General features: G+C 44.9%; 1 protein-coding gene across 1 annotated transcript; it reads right to left on the bottom strand.

Annotated features, from left to right (window-relative positions):
* Window positions 1-837: 837 nt before the first annotated feature.
* LOC129865907 (transmembrane protein 179B-like) lies at window positions 838-21,478 on the bottom strand. Its single transcript, XM_055938991.1, has 5 exons — window positions 20,990-21,478; window positions 14,329-14,525; window positions 10,271-10,408; window positions 3,111-3,189; window positions 838-2,261 (listed from the first exon to the last, which is right to left on the bottom strand). Exons 1-5 carry the CDS (start codon window positions 21,095-21,097, stop codon window positions 2,103-2,105), a joined length of 681 nt encoding a protein of 226 aa, XP_055794966.1. The 5' UTR covers window positions 21,098-21,478; the 3' UTR covers window positions 838-2,102.
* Window positions 21,479-23,105: the final 1,627 nt, after the last annotated feature.

Here is a 23,105-nt window from a genome sequence, read left to right as displayed (position 1 = left end):
GACATAACATATCATTTATCAGTTCCATTTCACACCCGTGCCGTTCATATAAATAATGTATTATCGTTTTTCCGGTTTCTCGCAGTTATTTAACCTGGGAAAGGGAGTGGTTTGGGGCGGTAAATCTCGGTAATCGAGTTCCCGCCATTCAACCCTAATCTGTTCTCGCTCTCGTTTTACCAGGTATAAACCTCAGTAACATTTCATTTGGGAAGTATTTTGTCTGTTAAATGTGTCAAGTCTCAAAATCAGAAAAACAACTGCACACGGCATATAAAATTAGTAATGTCTCTCCGTTATTTGATATGAAAATGCGCTAACTCCAAACATATCGCAGTGGGTGTCGGGATAGCACTTCGCTCTGAAGTCTTGCTGACTCGGTTGAAGGGGCTATCAGAGGGTCTAATTAGGCCTTACACCCTCCATAATCTTCAGTATGATTCCCAATCTGTCCAATCAAAACTCCTGTCTACACAGTATGATTCTCAACCTGTCCAATCAAAACTCCTGTCTACACAGTATGATTCTCAATCTGTCCAATCAAAACTCCTGTCTACACAGTATGATTCCCAATCTGTCCAATCAAAACTCCTGTCTCCACAGTATGATTCTCAATCTGTCCAATCAAATCTCCTGTCTACACAGTATGATTCTCAATCTGTCCAATCAAATCTCCTGTCTACACAGTATGATTCTCAATCTGTCCAATCAAAACTCCTGGTGTGTTAGTGTAGTGCTCGATAAAAAGCCTGTAAACCCTTGATCTCTACAGCAGCACCAAGGTTGCCCCACCCAGACTGAAATAAAGAACAAAAATGAAGGAAAGGATTAAGAATATCTGACAAACAAAATGTATCTTTAATTGGATGGTCGATACCTGCTTTTAATAAAGCTCTGTAAAAAAAGATTCAACGATACAGTATCAGCAAATGGCAACAATAATTCATTCACTCAAACAAAATACATGTTTTTGCTTTTTAAAAATTAAAAAAAAGAATCTAAGTAAGTGCAGGCAGAAAGGGAACACAGTAACAAAATGGTTGCTTTGTGTCTTAGTAGTCAGGAAGACATAAGGTCTGTCTCTGTCTGTCTGTCTGTCTGTCTGTCTGTCTGTCTGTCTGTCTGTCTGTCTGTCTGTTTCTGTAGGACAGTGTGACATTGCTGAAAGCTGACTGTGGTGCAGTAGCCTTGGTTTGGCAGTGGTCCGTAGTGGGATACACACACACACACACACACACACACACACACACACACACACACACACACACACACACACACACACACACACACACACACACACACACACACACACACACACACACACACACACACACACACGGTGTAAGGACTGTGGATGGAGGGACCACAGAGAAAGGACTGTGGATGGAGGGACCACAGAGAAAGGACTGTGGATGGAGGGACCACAGAGAAAGGACTGTGGATGGAAGGACCACAGAGAAAGGACTGTGGATGGAGGGACCACAGAGAAAGGACTGTGGATGGAGGGACCACAGAGAAAGGACTGTGGATGGAGGGACCACAGAGAAAGGACTGTGGATGGAGGGACCACAGAGAAAGGACTGTGGATGGAGGGACCACAGAGAAAGGACTGTGGATGGAGGGACCACAGAGAAAGGACTGTGGATGGAGGGACCACAGAGAAAGGACTGTGGATGGAGGGACCACAGAGAAAGGACTGTGGATGGAGGGACCACAGAGCAAGCTACAGTGACACTACGTGTTACCAATGGTATATGTTTGTTAAATCCTTTAGCCCAGTGAAGAGACAGATGCTGCCTTAAATCAGCTAGGCCATCTCTGCTTCACTGGGGCGCAGTACTCAGAACCAGAGATCCGCATAGACACTGACCCCAGGAACAGTACACGTGTGTGTGTGAGGAGGACTCTCTCTGAAAACATACACAGGGTGAGGTTCATTCATTCTCTACTAACAGGTCAGACAGTGAGGAGTACGTGTGTGTCCGTCCCCCGTGTGTGTGTGTGTCCGTCCCCCGTGTGTGTGTGTGTGCATGTCTCCGTCATGTGTTTGCACACATCCACACGTGTCTAGCCAACAGGTCGTAAGGTGAGACGGTTATGAGTCACTGGGGCCGGGTCGGGCGCGGGAAGAAAGGTTCTGTCTCAGAGGGCGTGGCTAAGGGGTCGGCCGCCGTCATTCTGAACTCTGACCCTTGACCTCTCTGGATCACCACCAGCACGCCAATCAGAATCCAGAAAAAGAAGTTCACCCACACCGCAGTCTGGAGAGAGAAGAAGAAGAATACGGGGCAGTGTGATGTCATAAGTGTGTGTGTTAATACTGACCCCAGCCCTGTATAGTCCAGTGTGTTAATACTGACCCCAGCCCTGTATAGTCCAGTGTGTTAATACTGACCCCAGCTTTGTATAGTCCAGTGTGTTAATACTGACCCCAGCCCTGTATAGTCCAGTGTGTTAATACTGACCCCAGCCCTGTATAGTCCAGTGTGTTAATACTGACCCCAGCCCTGTATAGTCCAGTGTGTTAATACTGACCCCAGCCCTGTACAGTCCAGTGTAGAACTGTGTGTTAATACTGACCCCAGCCCTGTATAGTCCAGTGTAGTACTGTGTGTTAATACTGACCCCAGCCCTGTATAGTCCAGTGTAGTACTGTGTGTTAATACTGACCCCAGCCCTGTACAGTCCAGTGTAGTACTGTGTGTTAATACTGACCCCAGCCCTGTACAGTCCAGTGTAGTACTGTGTGTTAATACTGACCCCAGCCCTGTACAGTCCAGTGTAGTACTGTGTGTTAATACTGACCCCAGCCCTGTATAATCCAGTGTAGTACTGTGTGTTAATACTGACCCCAGCCCTGTATAGTCCAGTGTAGTACTGTGTGTTAATACTGACCCCAGCCCTGTATAGTCCAGTGTAGTACTGTGTGTTAATACTAACCCCAGCCCTGTATAGTCCAGTGTAGTACTGTGTGTTAATACTGACCCCAGCCCTGTATAGTCCAGTGTAGTACTGTGTGTTAATACTGACCCCAGACCTGTATAGTCCAGTGTGTTAATACTGACCCCAGCCCTGTATAGTCCAGTGTAGTACTGTGTGTTAATACCTACCCCAGCGTTGTACAGTCCAGTGTAGAACTGTGTTCCAGTGTAAGGACTGATCCAGGTCCTAGACTGAGCCTCTTCACAGCTAGATAGAGGGAGTACATCCACAATTCATTCATTTGCAATAGGAATGTTGAGACGTTTGTAAAGTGTGTAAACAGCTACTGGTTTACAAAATGGTTTGTGAGTACTACTGCTACCAATACGACTCTAAATGGTTTGTGAGTACTGCTGCTACCAATACGACTCTAAATGGTTTGTGAGTACTGCTACCAATACGACTCTAAATGGTTTGTGAGTACTGCTACCAATACGACTCTAAATGGTTTGTGAGTACTGCTACCAATACGACTCTAAATGGTTTGAGTACTGCTACCAATACGACTCTAAATGGTTTGTGAGTACTGCTACCAATACGACTCTAAATGGTTTGTGAGTACTGCTACCAATACGACTCTAAATGGTTTGTGAGTACTGCTACCAATACGACTCTAAATGGTTTGTGAGTACTGCTACCAATACGACTCTAAATGGTTTGAGTACTGCTACCAATACGACTCTAAATGGTTTGAGTACTGCTACCAATACGACTCTAAATGGTTTGTGAGTACTGCTGCTACCAATACGACTCTAAATGGTTTGAGTACTGCTACCAATACGACTCTAAATGGTTTGAGTACTGCTACCAATACGACTCTAAATGGTTTGTGAGTACTGCTGCCAATACGACTCTAAATGGTTTGAGTACTGCTACCAATACGACTCTAAATGGTTTGAGTACTGCTACCAATACGACTCTAAATGGTTTGAGTACTGCTACCAATACGACTCTAAATGGTTTGAGTACTGCTACCAATACGACTCTAAATGGTTTGTGAGTACTGCTGCTACCAATACGACTCTAAATGGTTTGTGAGTACTACTGCTACCAATACGACTCTAAATGGTTTGTGAGTACTGCTACCAATACGACTCTAAATGGTTTGAGTACTGCTACCAATACGACTCTAAATGGTTTGAGTACTGCTACCAATACGACTCTAAATGGTTTGTGAGTACTGCTGCTACCAATACGACTCTAAATGGTTTGAGTACTGCTACCAATACGACTCTAAATGGTTTGAGTACTGCTACCAATACGACTCTAAATGGTTTGTGAGTACTGCTGCTACCAATACGACTCTAAATGGTTTGTGAGTACTGCTACCAAAACGACTCTAAATGGTTTGTGAGTACTGCTGCTACCAATACGACTCTAAATGGTTTGTGAGCACTGCTGCTACCAATACGACTCTAAATGGTTTGTGAGTACTGCTACCAATACGACTCTAAATGGTTTGTGAGTACTGCTGCTACCAATACGACTCTAAATGGTTTGAGTACTGCTACCAATACGACTCTAAATGGTTTGTGAGTACTGCTACCAATACGACTCTAAATGGTTTGAGTACTGCTACCAATACGACTCTAAATGGTTTGTGAGTACTGCTACCAATACGACTCTAAATGGTTTGAGTACTGCTGCTACCAATACGACTCTAAATGGTTTGTGAGCACTGCTACCAATACGACTCTAAATGGTTTGTGAGTACTACTACCAATACGACTCTAAATGGTTTGAGTACTACTGCTACCAATACGACTCTAAATGGTTTGTGAGTACCACTGCTACCAATACGACTCTAAATGGTTTGAGTACTGCTGCTACCAATACGACTCTAAATGGTTTGTGAGTACTGCTGCTACCAATACGACTCTAAATGGTTTGTGAGTACTGCTGCTACCAATACGACTCTAAATGGTTTGTGAGTACTGCTGCTACCAATACGACTCTAAATGGTTTGAGTACTGCTACCAATACGACTCTAAATGGTTTGTGAGTACTGCTGCTACCAATACGACTCTAAATGGTTTGAGTACTGCTACCAATACGACTCTAAATGGTTTGTGAGTACTGCTGCTACCAATACGACTCTAAATGGTTTGTGAGCACTGCTGCTACCAATACGACTCTAAATGGTTTGTGAGTACTGCTGCTACCAATACGACTCTAAATGTTTGGGAGTACTGCTACCAATACGACTCTAAATGGTTTGAGTACTGCTACCAATACGACTCTAAATGGTTTGAGTACTGCTACCAATACGACTCTAAATGGTTTGAGAGTACTGCTACCAATACGACTCTAAATGGTTTGAGTACTGCTGCTACCAATACGACTCTCAATGGTTTGTGAGTACTGCTGCTACCAATACGACTCTAAATGGTTTGAGTACTGCTACCAATACGACTCTAAATGGTTTGAGTACTGCTACCAATACGACTCTAAATGGTTTGAGAGTACTGCTACCAATACGACTCTAAATGGTTTGTGAGTACTGCTGCTACCAATACGACTCTAAATGGTTTGAGTACTGCTACCAATACGACTCTAAATGGTTTGTGAGTACTGCTACCAATACGACTCTAAATGGTTTGTGAGTACTGCTGCTACCAATACGACTCTGAATGGTTTGAGTACTGCTGCTACCAATACGACTCTCAATGGTTTGTGAGTACTGCTGCTACCAATACGACTCTAAATGGTTTGTGAGTACTGCTACCAATACGACTCTAAATGGTTCGAGTACTGCTACCAATACGACTCTAAATGGTTTGTGAGTACCACTACCAATACGACTCTAAATGGTTTGTGAGTACTGCTACCAATACGACTCTAAATGGTTTGTGAGTACTGCTGCTACCAATACGACTCTAAATGGTCTGTGAGTACTGCTACCAATACGACTCTAAATGGTTTGTGAGTACTGCTACCAATACGACTCTAAATGGTTTGTGAGTACTGCTACCAATACGACTCTAAATGGTTTGTGAGTACTGCTACCAATACAACTCTAAATGGTTTGTGAGTACTGCTGCTATTAATACGACTCTAAATGGTTTGAGTGCTGCTACCAATACGACTCTAAATGGTTTGAGTACTGCTACCAATATGACTCTAAATGGTTTGTGAGTACTGCTACCAATACGACTCTAAATGGTTTGAGTACTGCTACCAATACGACTCTAAATGGTTTGAGTACTGCTACCAATACGACTCTAAATGGTTTGTGAGTACTGCTACCAATACGACTCTAAATGGTTTGAGTACTGCTACCAATACGACTCTAAATGGTTTGAGTACTGCTACCAATACGACTCTAAATGGTTTGTGAGTACTGCTACCAATACGACTCTAAATGGTTTGTGAGTACTGCTACCAATACGACTCTAAATGGTTTGTGAGTACTACTGCTACCAATACGACTCTAAATGGTTTGAGTACTGCTACCAATACGACTCTAAATGGTTTGAGTACTGCTACCAATACGACTCTAAATGGTTTGTGAGTACTGCTGCTACCAATACGACTCTAAATGGTTTGTGAGTACTGCTACCAATACGACTCTAAATGGTTTGTGAGTACTGCTGCTACCAATACGACTCTAAATGGTTTGAGTACTGCTACCAATACGACTCTAAATGGTTTGTGAGTACTGCTGCTACCAATTCGACTCTAAATGGTTTGTGAGTACTGCTACCAATACGACTCTAAATGGTTTGTGAGTACTGCTGCTACCAATACGACTCTAAATGGTTTGAGTACTGCTACCAATACGACTCTAAATGGTTTGAGTACTGCTACCAATACGACTCTAAATGGTTCGAGTACTGCTACCAATACGACTCTAAATGGTTTGTGAGTACTGCTACCAATACGACTCTAAATGGTTTGAGTACTGCTACCAATACGACTCTAAATGGTTTGTGAGTACTGCTACCAATACGACTCTAAATGGTTTGAGTACTGCTGCTACCAATACGACTCTAAATGGTTTGTGAGTACTGCTGCCAATACGACTCTAAATGGTTTGTGAGTACTGCTACCAATACGACTCTAAATGGTTTGTGAGTACCACTGCTACCAATACGACTCTAAATGGTTTGAGTACTGCTACCAATACGACTCTAAATGGTTTGAGTACTGCTGCTACCAATACGACTCTAAATGGTTTGAGTACTGCTACCAATACGACTCTAAATGGTTTGTGAGTACCACTGCTACCAATACGACTCTAAATGGTTTGTGAGTACTGCTGCTACCAATACGACTCTAAATGGTTTGTGAGTACTGCTGCTACCAATACGACTCTAAATGGTTTGTGAGTACTGCTGCTACCAATACGACTCTAAATGGTTTGAGTACTGCTGCTGCCAATACGACTCTAAATGGTTTGTGAGTACTGCTACCAATACGACTCTAAATGGTTTGAGTACTGCTACCAATACGACTCTAAATGGTTCGAGTACTGCTACCAATACGACTCTAAATGGTTTGTGAGTACTGCTGCTACCAATACGACTCTAAATGGTTTGAGTACTGCTACCAATACGACTCTAAATGGTTTGAGTACTGCTACCAATACGACTCTAAATGGTTTGAGTACTGCTACCAATACGACTCTAAATGGTTTGTGAGTACTGCTACCAATACGACTCTAAATGGTTTGTGAGTACTGCTGCTACCAATACGACTCTAAATGGTTTGTGAGTACTGCTGCTACCAATACGACTCTAAATGGTTTGAGTACTGCTACCAATACGACTCTAAATGGTTTGAGTACTGCTACCAATACGACTCTAAATGGTTTGTGAGTACTGCTGCTACCAATACGACTCTAAATGGTTTGTGAGTACTGCTACCAAAACGACTCTCAATGGTTTGAGAGTACTGCTACGGCCACCAATACGACTAATAGGTTTGTGAGTACTACTACCAATACGACTAAATGGTTTGTGAGTACTGCTACCAATACGACTCTAATAGGTTTGTGAGTACTGCTACCAATACGACTCTCAATGGTTTGAGAGTACTGCTCCGGCCACCAATACGACTAATAGGTTTGTGAGTACTGCTACTACTACCAATGCAAGTAGACTTCTTATTTAGATGTGTCATGTTTTCAGAACTGTGGGCAGTAGAGTGTGTAAACTTAGATGTTTGTATTGGTGGCCGTAGCAGTACTCTCAAACCGTTTAGAGTCGTATTGGTAGCAGTACTCAAACCATTTAGAGTCGTATTGGCAGCAGTAGTACTCACAAACCATTTAGAGTCGTATTGGTAGCAGCAGTACTCACAAACCATTTAGAGTCGTATTGGTAGCAGTACTCACAAACCATTTAGAGTCGTATTGGTAGCAGTACTCAAACCATTTAGAGTCGTATTGGTAGCAGTACTCACAAACCATTTAGAGTCGTATTGGTAGCAGTACTCACAAACCATTTAGAGTCGTATTGGTAGCAGTACTCAAACCATTTAGAGTCGTATTGGCAGCAGTACTCACAAACCATTTAGAGTCGTATTGGTAGCAGTACTCACAAACCATTTAGAGTCGTATTGGTAGCAGTACTCAAACCATTTAGAGTCGTATTGGTAGCAGTACTCACAAACCATTTAGAGTCGTATTGGTAGCAGTAGTACTCAAACCATTTAGAGTCGTATTGGTAGTAGCAGTACTCAAACCATTTAGAGTCGTATTGGTAGCAGCAGTACTCAAACCATTTAGAGTCGTATTGGTAGCAGCAGTACTCAAACCATTTAGAGTCGTATTGGTAGTAGCAGTACTCAAACCATTTAGAGTCGTATTGGTAGCAGTACTCAAACCATTTAGAGTCGTATTGGTAGTAGTACTCACAAACCATTTAGAGTCGTATTGGTAGCAGCAGTACTCACAAACCATTTAGAGTCGTATTGGTAGCAGTACTCAAACCATTTAGAGTCGTATTGGTAGCAGTACTCAAACCATTTAGAGTCGTATTGGTAGCAGTACTCAAACCATTTAGAGTCGTATTGGTAGCAGCAGTACTCAAACCATTTAGAGTCGTATTGGTAGCAGTACTCAAACCATTTAGAGTCGTATTGGTAGCAGTACTCAAACCATTTAGAGTCGTATTGGTAGCAGTACTCAAACCATTTAGAGTCGTATTGGTAGCAGCAGTACTCACAAACCATTTAGAGTCGTATTGGTAGCAGTACTCAAACCATTTAGAGTCGTATTGGTAGCAGTACTCAAACCATTTAGAGTCGTATTGGTAGCAGTAGTACTCACAAACCATTTAGAGTCGTATTGGTAGCAGCAGTACTCACAAACCATTTAGAGTCGTATTGGTAGTAGTACTCACAAACCATTTAGAGTCGTATTGGTAGCAGCAGTACTCACAAACCATTTAGAGTCGTATTGGTAGCAGTACTCAAACCATTTAGAGTCGTATTGGTAGCAGTACTCACAAACCATTTAGAGTCGTATTGGTAGCAGTACTCAAACCATTTAGAGTCGTATTGGTAGCAGTACTCAAACCATTTAGAGTCGTATTGGTAGCAGCAGTACTCACAAACCATTTAGAGTCGTATTGGTAGCAGTACTCACAAACCATTTAGAGTCGTATTGGTAGCAGCAGTACTCACAAACCATTTAGAGTCGTATTGGTAGCAGTACTCAAGCCATTTAGAGTCGTATTGGTAGCAGCAGTACTCACAAACCATTTAGAGTCGTATTGGTAGCAGTACTCAAGCCATTTAGAGTCGTATTGGTAGCAGCAGTACTCACAAACCATTTAGAGTCGTATTGGTAGCAGTACTCACAAACCATTTAGAGTCGTATTGGTAGCAGCAGTACTCACAAACCATTTAGAGTCGTATTGGTAGCAGTACTCGAACCATTTAGAGTCGTATTGGTAGCAGTACTCAAACCATTTAGAGTCGTATTGGTAGCAGTACTCACAAACCATTTAGAGTCGTATTGGTAGCAGCAGTACTCACAAACCATTTAGAGTCGTATTGGTAGCAGTACTCAAACCATTTAGAGTCGTATTGGTAGCAGTACTCACAAACCATTTAGAGTCGTATTGGTAGCAGTACTCAAACCATTTAGAGTCGTATTGGTAGCAGTACTCAAACCATTTAGAGTCGTATTGGTAGCAGTACTCACAAACCATTTAGAGTCGTATTGGTAGCAGTACTCAAACCATTTAGAGTCGTATTGGTAGCAGCAGTACTCACACCATTCAGAGATTTTATATGAAGAAAAGCTCTTGCTAATACAAGTTTAGGTAGATGTGTATGATACCTGGTGATGTTGGGGACAGCGTGTAGGACAGAGTCACACAGAGAGTCTCTTCCTATCTTCAACACACAGCCCGTCACCAGGAGGAAGAAGAGAAACACTCCACACACCACCAGGGTCACGCTCAGCCATAGACGCTCTCTGGAAACACACACACACACGCACACGCACACGCACACACACACGCACGCACGCACGCACGCACACGCACACGCACACGCGCACGCACGCACGCACGCACGCACGCACGCACGCACGCACGCACGCACGCACACACACACACACACACACACACACACACACACACACACACACACACGAATGACAGACACACTCACAGGTCATAATGTTAGACAGCCATTGCGGAATGTTGGACAATGCACATAATAATGGGTTAAAAATGGCAACGTCTACGCATAAGTACATGGATGGAGTAGCCAGCCAAATCGGGGGGAAAGCCACAGAATGGAAAAGAAATTGCAGACGGAGCTCTATTTTAGTGGCTTCTGGTACATTCTAAGGACTTGACTCAATCTGATTCCAAAATAACACAGAGAGGGGCGGGACATCGCTGGCTTTGTGACTGACAGGCACCTAGCCTATTAACACAGGTACCGAGAGGCGGGACATCGCTGGCTTTGTGACTGACAGGCACCTAGCCTATTAAAACAGGTACCGAGAGGCGGGACATCGCTGGCTTTGTGACTGACAGGCACCTAGCCTATTAAAACAGGTACCGAGAGGCGGGACATCGCTGGCTTTGTGACTGACAGGCACCTAGCCTATTAAAACAAGTACCGAGAGGCGGGACATCGCTGGCTTTGTGACTGACAGGCACCTAGCCTATTAACACAGGTACCGAGAGGCGGGACATCGCTGGCTTTGTGACTGACAGGCACCTAGCCTATTAAAACAGGTCCCGAGAGGCGGGACATCGCGGGCTTTGTGACTGACATGCACCTAGCCTATTAAAACAGGTACCGAGAGGCGGGGCATCGCTGGCTTTGTGACTGACAGGCACCTAGCCTATTAACACAGGTCCCGAGAGGCGGGACATCGCTGGCTTTGTGACTGACAGGCACCTAGCCTATTAAAACAGGTACCGAGAGGCGGGACATCGCTGGCTTTGTGACTGACAGGCACCTAGCCTATTAAAACAGGTACCGAGAGGCGGGACATCGCTGGCTTTGTGACTGACAGGCACCTAGCCTATTAAAACAGGTCCCGAGAGGCGGGACATCGCTGGCTTTGTGACTGACAGGCACCTAGCCTATTAAAACAGGTACCGAGAGGCGGGACATCGCTGGCTTTGTGACTGACAGGCACCTAGCCTATTAACACAGGTACCGAGAGGCGGGACATCGCTGGCTTTGTGACTGACAGGCACCTAGCCTATTAAAACAGGTCCCGAGAGGCGGGACATCGCGGGCTTTGTGACTGACATGCACCTAGCCTATTAAAACAGGTACCGAGAGGCGGGGCATCGCTGGCTTTGTGACTGACAGGCACCTAGCCTATTAACACAGGTCCCGAGAGGCGGGACATCGCTGGCTTTGTGACTGACAGGCACCTAGCCTATTAACACAGGTACCGAGAGGCGGGACATTGCTGGCTTTGTGACTGACAGGCACCTAGCCTATCAATAGAGAGCACTAGAAGATGCATATGGTTCATTCTAGTGGGAGAGGGCTATAAGGACTTTTCTGACTAGCGAATTGAAACGTTTAAATGAAAAGAAGCCTTGTTAATGAAATGGAATGCTAGCAGATACCCATAGACTTCCAGTCATTGCGCGCTAACACTAGTTAGCATTGTCTCGCAAAACGACCTCTAACTTCCTTCATATTGGACACGGAGTCCATACAAATGGTATTTACAAGTTCAGCTGACTCTGGGGAAGAAGACAACAGACCTGAAGTATTCCTTTAACATATATTAAAATCACAGTGCAGCTTTTCTCTTTGCAAATGATGTGTGTGTTCAGTCTTCGGTCTGTTGAGTTCGGTCTGCATTCCGTTAAGAGATACAGATTGGCCTAGCGCGCGGTTCTGACTGTCAGACTGGTGGCCGACCTGCCTATACTGTGCCCCTCTTATCTCCGTCGCTCGCTAGCTCGCTATGAAAGATGCCGGCGTTTGTGTTTCTCGGAAGTACGACAACTAATCAGTCTCCCCCGTTCCAGATTATTTGATTTGACAGTTTTGGTTGCTTAGCGATGGCTGTAAATTTCAAAGCGCCACTGAACGGGCACTTTTAAAGCGAGACTATCTCCAGAGAAGGTTTCGTCCCGGTAGCTGTAGTGTACCCTTACAGACAAACAAACATGCCGTAGCCGAGACGCTTTCAAGGGTATCTGACTGAGGTAGAGAGAACGTCACTGCCCGACCCTAGCGGTTAAAGTAATCGGACCATTATTCTGTATTGACATGGAATTTAGATTTTTTAAATTATTTTAATGGAAAAAATGATAAAGGAAAAATGGCAGTTTAAACATGAAGCAAAATTGTCAATTTGTCACAGGCAGCATGTTCAGTGCATTCAGAAAGTATTCAGACCCCTTGACGTTTTCCACATTTTGTTATGTTAGAGCCTTATTCCAAAATGGATTAAAAAATACTCAGCAATTTACACACTAGCCCATAATGACAAAGCGAAAACAAGTTTAGAACTTTTTGCTAATTTATGAAATAAAAAACATACCTTATTGACATAAGTATTCAGACCCTTTGCTATGAGACTCGGAATTGAGCTCAGGTGCATCCTGTTTCCACTGATCATCCTTGAGATGTTTCTACAAATTGATTGGAGTCCAACTGTGGTACATTAAATTGATTGGACAGGATTTGGAAAGGTACACACCTGTCTATACAAGGTCCCACAGTTGATGGTGCATGTCAGAGCAAAAACCAAGCCATGAAGTCAAAGTCGAATTGTCCGTAGAGCTTAGAGACAGGATTGTGTCGAGACACAGATCTGCAGCATTGAAGGTCCCCAAGAACACAGTGGCCTCCATTCCTAAATGGAAGAAATTTGGACCCACCAAGACTCTTCCTAGAGCTGGACGCCCAGCCGAACTGAGCAATCGGGGGGAGAAGGGCCGTGGTCAGGGAGGTGACCAAGAACCCGATGGTCACTCTGACAGAGCTCCAGAGTTCCCCTGTGGAGATGGGAGAACCTTCCAGAAGGACAACCATCTCTGCAGCACTCCACCAATCAGGCCTTTATGGTACAGGGGCCAGATGGAAGTCACTCCTCAGTAAAAGGAACATGGCGGCCTGCTTGGAGTTTTCAAAAAACGCCCAAAGACTCTTAGACCATGAGAAACAAGATTCTCTGGTCTGATGAAACCAAGATTGAACTATTTGGCCTGAATGCCAAGCGAGATCCTTGATGAAAACCTGCTCCAGAGTGCTCAGGACCTCAGACTGGGATGAAGGTTCACCTTCCAACAGGACAACGACCCTAAGCACACAGCCAAGACCACACAGGAGTGGCTTCGGGACAAGTCTCTGAATGTCCTTGAGTAGCCCAGCTAGAGCCCAGACTTGAACCCAATTGAACATCTCTGGAGAGACCTGAAAATAGCTGTGCAGCAACGCTCCCCATCCAATCTGGCAGAGCTTGAGAGGATCTGCAGAGAAGTATGGAAGAAACTCCCCAAATACAGGTGTGCCAAGCTTGTAGCGTTATACCCAAGAAGACTTGAGGCTGTAATCACTGCCAAAGATGCTTCAACAGAGTACTGAGTAAAGGGTCTGAATACTTATGTAAATCTGATATTTCAGTTTTTTTATATTAACAAACATTTCTTAAATCTTGTTTTTGCTTTGTCATTATGGGGTATTGTGATGTCATTATGGGGTATTGTGATGTCATTATGGGGTATTGTGATGTCATTATGGGGTATTGTGTGTACTCATTAGGGGGGGACAATTTAATCAATTTTAGAATAAGGCTGTAACCTAACAAAATAGGGAAAAAGTCAAGGGGTCTGAATACTTTCCCAATGCACTGTATATAGATAGACATGTACAGTGATATATATATAGAGAAACACTCACCTGTTAACCCCTCCATCCAGGCAGCATGTATATATCCAGTATAGTGATATAGAGAAACAGAACACTGCTACACAGACTGAGATAGCAGAGACAAAGTAACAGAGCGAGGGAGAGCTGGAGGTCTGGACCAATATGGAGTCTGATGACGAGTTGTGATTTACTGTCCCGTACAGGATACAGAGACCCCTGAAACTCCCCTGGACAGAGACGGGGGGGGGGGGGGGTGTAGAGAGGGAAAGAGATCACCAATCACTGTTAGTTTAAAATTGACTGAAAATTCACAGAATTGACAACATGACCCGTCATAGTGGTTCAAAGAACTCTCTGTCTGTCTGTCTGTGTTTCGCCGTCTCCGTCTCTCTCTGTCCGTCTGTCTGTCTCTGTCTCTCAGGGGCATCAATTCAGCTAAACCAGGGTATGGCAAAGCTTAATTAGTGAATTTATACATTAGTTTAAAACCTTTAACGTGCTGTGAGGATCAGCAATAACAAGCAACATTGACTCCAGCCATTATCACCTTTGTTGCTGTAGCACCATTCACCCAGAGCCAATAGGAGACTGACCATTCACCCCAGAGCCAATAGGAGACTGAACATTCACCCCAGTCAATAGGAGACTGAACATTCACCTCAGTCAAAAGGGGACTGAACATTCACCCAGAGCCAATAGGAGACTGAACATTCACCCAGAGCCAATAGGAGACTGAACATTCACCCAGAGCCAATAGGAGACTGAACATTCACCCAGAGCCAATAGGAGACTGAACATTCACCCAGAGCCAATAGGAGACTGAACATTCACCCAGAGCCAATAGGAGACTGAACATTCACCCAGAGCCAATAGGAGACTGAACATTCACCCAGAGCCAATAGGAGACTGAACATTCACCCGGAGCCAATAGGAGACTGAACATTCACCCAGAGCCAATAGGAGACTGAACATTCACCAAGAGCCAATAGGAGACTGAACATTCACCCAGAGCCAATAGGAGACTGAACATTCACCCCAGTCAATAGGGGACTGAACATTCACCCAGAGCCAATAGGAGACTAAACATTCACCCCAGTCAATAGGAGACTGAACATTCACCTCAGTCAATAATAGGAGACTGAACATTCACCCCAGTCAATAATAGGGGACTGAACATTCACCCCAGTCAATAATAGGAGACTGAACATTCACCTCAGTCAATAGGGGACTGAACATTCACCCCAGTCAGTAGGGGACTGGACATTCACCCCAGTCAATAGGGGACTGGACATTCACCCCAGTCAATAGGGGACTGGACATTCACCCCAGTCAATAGGGGACTGGACATTCACCCCAGTCAATAGGGGACTGGACATTCACCCCAGTCAATAGGGGACTGGACATTCACCCCAGTCAATAGGGGACTGGACATTCACCCCAGTCAATAGGGGACTGGACATTCACCCCAGTCAGTAATAGGGGACTGGACATTCATCCCAGTCAGTAATAGGGGACTGAATATTCACCCCAGTCAGTAATAGGAGACTGGACATTCACCCCAGTCAACAGGAGACTGAACATTCACCCAGAGCCAATAGGGGACTGAACATTCACCTAGAGCCAATAGGAGACTGAACATTCACCTAGAGCCAATAGGGGACTGAACATTCACCTAGAGCCAATAGGGGACTGAACATTCACCTAGAGCCAATAGGGGACTGAACATTCACCTAGAGCCAATAGGGGACTGAACATTCACCCAGAGCCAATAGGGGACTGAACATTCACCCAGAGACAATAGGGGACTGAACATTCACCCAGAGCCAATAGGGGACTGAACATTCACCCCAGTCAATAGGAGACTGAACATTCACCTCAGTCAATAGGAGACTGAACATTCACCTCAGTCAAAAGGGGACTGAACATTCAACCCAGAGCCAATAGGAGACTGAACATTCACCCAGAGCCAATAGGGGACTGAACATTCACCCAGAGCCAATAGGAGACTGAACATTCACCCAGAGCCAATAGGGGACTGAACATTCACCCAGAGCCAATAGGGGACTGAACATTTACCCAGAGCCAATAGGGGACTGAACATTCACCCAGAGCCAATAGGGGACTGAACATTCACCCAGAGCCAAAAGGGGACTGAACATTCACCCCAGTCAATAGGAGACTGAACATTCACCCAGAGCCAATAGGAGACTGAACATTCACCCAGAGCCAATAGGGGACTGAACATTCACCCAGAGACAATAGGGGACAGAACATTCACCCAGAGCCAATAGGGGACTGAACATTCACCCCAGTCAAAAGGGGACTGAACATTCACCCAGAGCCAATAGGAGACTGAACATTCACCCAGAGCCAATAGGGGACTGAACATTCACCTAGCGCCAATAGGGGACTGAACATTCACCCAGAGCCAATAGGGGACTGAACATTCACCCAGAGCCAATAGGGGACTGAACATTTACCCAGAGCCAATAAGGGACTGAACATTCACCCAGAGCCAATAGGGGACTGAACATTCACCCAGAGCCAAAAGGGGACTGAACATTCACCCCAGTCAATAGGAGACTGAACATTCACCCCAGTCAATAGGAGACTGAACATTCACCCAGAGCCAATAGGAGACTGAACATTCACCCAGAGCCAATAGGGGACTGAACATTCACCCAGAGACAATAGGGGACTGAACATTCACCCCAGTAAATAGGGGACTGAACATTCACCCAGAGCCAATAGGAGACTGAACATTCACCCCAGTCAATAGGAGACTGAACATTCACCCAGAGCTAATAGGAGACTGAACATTCACTTCAGTCAACAGGGGACTGAACATTCACCCAGAGCCAATAGGAGACTGAACATTCACCTCAGTCAATAGGGGACTGAACATTCACCACAGTCAGTAGGGGACTGAACATTCACCCAGAGCCAATAGGAGACTGAACATTCACCCAGAGCCAATAGGAGACTGAACATTCACCCCAGTCAACAGGAGACTGAACATTCACCCAGAGCCAATAGGAGACTGAACATTCACCCAGAGCCAATAGGGGACTGAACATTTACCCAGAGCCAATAGGGGACTGAACATTCACCCAGAGCCAAAAGGGGACTGAACATTCACCCCAGTCAATAGGAGACTGAACATTCACCCAGAGCCAATAGGAGACTGAACATTCACCCAGAGCCAATAGGGGACTGAACATTCACCCAGAGCCAATAGGGGACTGAACATTCACCCAGAGCCAATAGGGGACTGAACATTCACCCCAGTCAATAGGGGACTGAACATTCACCCAGAGCCAATAGGAGACTGAACATTCACCTCAGTCAAAAGGGGACTGAACATTCACCCAGAGCCAATAGGAGACTGAACATTCACTTCAGTCAACAGGGGACTGAACATTCACCCAGAGCCAATAGGAGACTGAACATTCACCTCAGTCAATAGGGGACTGAACATTCACCACAGTCAGTAGGGGACTGAACATTCACCCAGAGCCAATAGGAGACTGAACATTCACCCAGAGCCAATAGGGGACTGAACATTCACCCAGAGCCAATAGGGGACTGAACATTCACCCAGAGCCAATAGGGGACTGGACATTCACACAGAGCCAATAGGGGACTGAACATTCACCCCAGTCAATAGGAGACTGAACATTCACCCCAGTCAACAGGGGACTGAACATTCACCCAGAGCCAATAGGGGACTGAACATTCACCCAGAGCTAATAGGAGACTGAATATTCACCTCAGTCAACAGGGGACTGAACATTCACCCAGAGTCAATAGGGGCCTGAACATTCACCCAGAGCCAATAGGGGACTGAACATTCACCAAGAGCCAATAGGGGACTGAACATTCACCAAGAGCCAATAGGAGACTGACCATTCACCCAGAGCCAATAGGAGACTGAACATTCACCCAGAGCCAATAGGGGACTGAACATTCACCCAGAGCCAATAGGGGACTGAACATTCACCCAGAGCCAATAGGAGACTGAACATTCACCTCAGTCAACAGGAGACTGAACATTCACCCCAGTCAACAGGGGACTGAACATTCACCCAGAGTCAATAGGGGACTGAACATTCACCCCAGTCAACAAGAGACTGAACATTCACCCCAGTCAGCAGGGGACTGAACATTCACCCAGAGTCAATAGGAGACTGAACATTCACCCCAGTCAACAGGAGACTGAACATTCACCCCAGTCAGCAGGGGACTGAACATTCACCCAGAGTCAATAGGAGACTGAACATTCACCCCAGTCAACAGGAGACTGAACATTCACCCCAGTCAGCAGGGGACTGAACATTCACCCCAGTCAACAGGAGACTGAACATTCACCTCAGTCAATAGGGGACGGAACATTCACCCCAGTCAACAGGAGACTGAACATTCACCCCAGTCAGTAGGGGACTGAACATTCACCCAGAGTCAATAGGAGACTGAACATTCACCTCAGTCAATAATAGGAGACTGAACATTCACCTCAGTCAATAATAGGAGACTGAACATTCACCTCAGTCAATAATAGGAGACTGAACATTCACCTCAGTCAATAATAGGAGACTGAACATTCACCTCAGTCAATAGGGGACTGAACATTCACCCCAGTCAATAGGGGACTGAACATTCACCCCAGTCAGTAGGGGACTGGGCATTCACCCCAGTCAGTAATAGGAGACTGAACATTCACCCCAGTCAGTAATAGGAGACTGAACATTCACCCCAGTCAGTAATAGGAGACTGAACATTCACCCCAGTCAGTAATAGGAGACTGAACATTCACCCCAGTCAATAGGGGACTGGACATTCACCCCAGTCAATAGGGGACTGGACATTCACCCCAGTCAATAGGGGACTGGACATTCACCTCAGTCAATAGGGGACTGGACATTCACCCCAGTCAATAGGGGACTGGACATTCACCCCAGTCAATAATAGGAGACTGGACATTCACCCCAGTCAATAATAGGGGACTGGACATTCACCTTATGTCTACAAAGACATGTCATACAAGATATTAGCTGCTACGTACTAGCTCAGACATGGGCGCCTGACTTTGTCTGAAAGTAAAAAAAATATTACTTTTATTATTATTATTTTTTTTTTTACCATTTGATGCAATTCTACACTGTTTCTTTACAAGGCGAATATTTATGAACGGAACACAATGAATATTCTGCCATAATAAATTATATTGAACTTGAGTACTGGAATTAAAAAAATACATATTTTTAGAACACAAGCATAGCATGAGAAGACTTTGCCTTTGTTTTGGTTTGTTTGGTTGTCAATTAGGGTGTGTAGGGTGAATACATGGTCTGTTGTACGGTAATTTGGTAAAAAGCCAATTTGATATTTGCTCAGTACATTGTGTTCATTGAGAAAATGTACGAGTCTGCTGTTAATGATAATGCAGAGTATTTTTCCAAGGTTACTGTTGACACATATTCCACGGTAGTTATTGGGGTCAAATTTGTCTCCACTTTTGTGGATTGGGGTGATCAGTCCTTGGTTCCAAATATTGGGGAAGATGCCAGAGCTAAAGACGATGTTAAAGAGTTTTAGTATAGCCAATTGGAATTTGTTGTCTGTATATTTGATCATTTCATTAAGGATACCATCAACACCACACTCTCTGTCATCTTTGTCTCGGTCATTTTGCTCTTGACTCAAAGCATGCGGTTTATAATTTGACACCAGGAGACCGCAGCCAGGTCACATGATTACATGTCTGTATCAGAGCTCTTTGGTTTTAGTTCCACGTTACTATAGTTACACTCTCACAAGTCACAGCCATGACTGTGTCACATCTTTAGCTACACTTCCCGGGACTGATATTTCAGGAACAAGTGAAAGCTGTAAGAGAGGTCATGTGTCACTATAGAAAGTAGCCAGTTGGCTATTGTAGGTTGAACATGAACTAGGTGAAATAGCTTAAACTTGCACTATGCAGAAATCGCTCCAACATTTCCTGGTTGCTAAAACTCTTTTAATAGTTTGCCTAATTTCAGTTTACGTGAACATAACATCGTCTCGTGTAGAGACGTTGTACAACGTTGTACAAAACCGAAAGTTAAAGACGCAAAAACAATACTTAATAAGGGTAAAGCATATAAATAGCACACATATAACAGAACTACAGCTGATTTGACTTGCTTTCAAGTAGAATGATGAATTTATAACTCACATTTTATATGTGAATTTGGTCGCCCCAAAAAAGTTACATATTGCCCTGCCTTTAAGCCCTGCCTCGGTTGAATGAATATAGCGTTAATATGGCTTTAAGTGGGTTTTCACGTACCCATTCTGGTACAGAATTAGGATGGTGAAACTGGTACAGCATTAGGAGAAAGCAGCGAGGCAGTCGGTCATATGACCCGTTTCATACACTTCCAGGGTCCTACTTTCTCCTAATGTACAAAGCGCTTATTCAATCATAAGACGTCAAATGAGGCTACTATTCTCCCCCAGTCAAACTCATTTTATCTGGTGATTCCAAGAAAGAAGAGTCAGCTCGGGAAAGTAAATCAAAGTAAACTTGTACAACTGCGACATACAAGTCAGTCCAAAGCAGACAGCCAGTCGAAACAGTATGGCAACATTAGCCTACCAGTGTTTGCAAAGTTAACATGAGAAGACAAACGTTTTTCACTTTCTTTACCTGTGTGATAGTGAGAGACGCTGCCGTGACGATTCCACAAACGAAACAACTGGCGTACAATCCCATCTCGAGGAGAAGTAGCCACGGTATCTTCGCTATTGCCATCATTTGTCCCCTACTCAAGCCCTCTCCCTCTCTCTCTCTCTCTCCGGGATCTAACAGACCGCCTGACTAGACTACAAACGGGACGCGTTCCAACCGTTTATAACTGCGTTCTGGAACTCCCTCCGAATTCGACACAGTTGAAAACCACCGGTGCATACATCCGGAGAAATCGAGAAATGTCCAATACAAACTATAACTATCTAAAATAACTCTTTGACCTGCCCTGTCCTGGTGTGAAGAAATTGAATGATAATCTCATCAAATAATTTGACATGGATATTGTGGTGGTTGCTCTATTTCTAGATGCGCAATGGAGGATTGTTGGAGACCCCAAAATTCCAATATTGGCTAAGAGAAAAATGAAGGGGTGGGGGTGAGAGTGTGATGGGGAAGGGGGAAAGAGGGGTAGAGAGGGATGTGGGGAGAGGGAGGCGGGAGAGCATCAGGGAGAGAGAGGGAGAAGGGAGAGAGAGGGAGGAGGGAGGAGCCAATGAGAAGGGAGAGCATCAGTTATACTTTTTTCAGCCAATTAATAAAGGTCCAATAGTTTGCCTGAGGAAATGGTTGAGCCCACTATCAAAGTAGAACGAAACAAACACAATTGGTTCGTTAAACGTTGTGGGAACGTATGTTTTTGGTTTGATGTTGGTTGTGGGAACGAAGGTCTACGTTTCCTGACCAGTAAAAGGGGAAGTTTATGTTTTGAGAGCAGAAGTGAACAGTTCGCCTCTTCTGGGAACTTCTATTTTTAGGTTGCATGGAGGTTCTGAGAATGTTTTACTCGGATTCCTTGAACGTTTCACTGTGAGGTTATATTAAAGCTCTTAGAACGGAAATTATAGTTTTTTTCTCTTTTCGAAACGTGTTTTAATAAAGCTTTCAATAACGTTGCAAGGTTGTTTTGGGTAAACTTTTTTTTATATATCCAAGCACAAATAGGACACATGGAGATTCATTTCCTTAGGCATTAAACACGCAAACACACTTATTTTGTATTGTGACATGGCATCAGTGTGATTTAAACCTAGATTGTTTTGTACACTGTGCCACCCGGACGGAAGCAAAAATGCAACAGAGCCGCTGGAAAACGGTGTGGCGAGACAGCATTTGCCGGGCCAGTAAGTTCTCAGCGCATTTTTGCATTCCGGTTTAACATTTACATTTACATTACATTTAAGTCATTTAGCAGACGCTCTTATCCAGAGCGACTTACAAATTGGTGCATTCACCTAATGACATCCAGTGGAACAGCCACTTTACAATAGTGCATCTAAATCTTTTAAGGGGGGGGGGGGGGGCAGAAGGATTGCTTTATCCTATCCTAGGTATTCCTTGAAGAGGTGGGGTTTCAGGTGTCTCCGGAAGGTGGTGATTGACTCCGCTGTCCTGGCGTCGTGAGGGAGTTTGTTCCACCATTGGGGTGCCAGAGCAGCGAACAGTTTTGACTGGGCTGAGCGGGAACTGTACTTCCTCAGTGGTAGGGAGGCGAGCAGGCCAGAGGTGGATGAACGCAGTGCCCTTGTTTGGGTGTAGGGCCTGATCAGAGCCTGAAGGTACTGAGGTGCCGTTCCCCTCACAGCTCCGTAGGCAAGCACCATGGTCTTGTAGCGGATGCGAGCTTCAACTGGAAGCCAGTGGAGAGAGCGGAGGAGCGGGGTGACGTGAGAGAACTTGGGAAGGTTGAACACCAGACGGGCTGCGGCGTTCTGGATGAGTTGTAGGGGTTTGATGGCACAGGCAGGGAGCCCAGCCAACAGCGAGTTGCAGTAATCCAGACGGGAGATGACAAGTGCCTGGATTAGGACCTGCGCCGCTTCCTGTGTGAGGCAGGGTCGTACTCTGCGGATGTTGTAGAGCATGAACCTACAGGAACGGGCCACCGCCTTGATGTTAGTTGAGAACGACAGGGTGTTGTCCAGGATCACGCCAAGGTTCTTAGCGCTCTGGGAGGAGGACACAATGGAGTTGTCAACCGTGATGGCGAGATCATGGAACGGGCAGTCCTTCCCCG

Source organism: Salvelinus fontinalis, chromosome 11 (genome assembly GCF_029448725.1).
Source record: "Salvelinus fontinalis isolate EN_2023a chromosome 11, ASM2944872v1, whole genome shotgun sequence".
Taxonomy (NCBI): Eukaryota; Metazoa; Chordata; class Actinopteri; order Salmoniformes; family Salmonidae; genus Salvelinus; species Salvelinus fontinalis.
The sequence above is the reverse complement of the archived record's forward strand: the minus strand, read 5'-3'. Positions and strand labels throughout refer to the sequence as shown.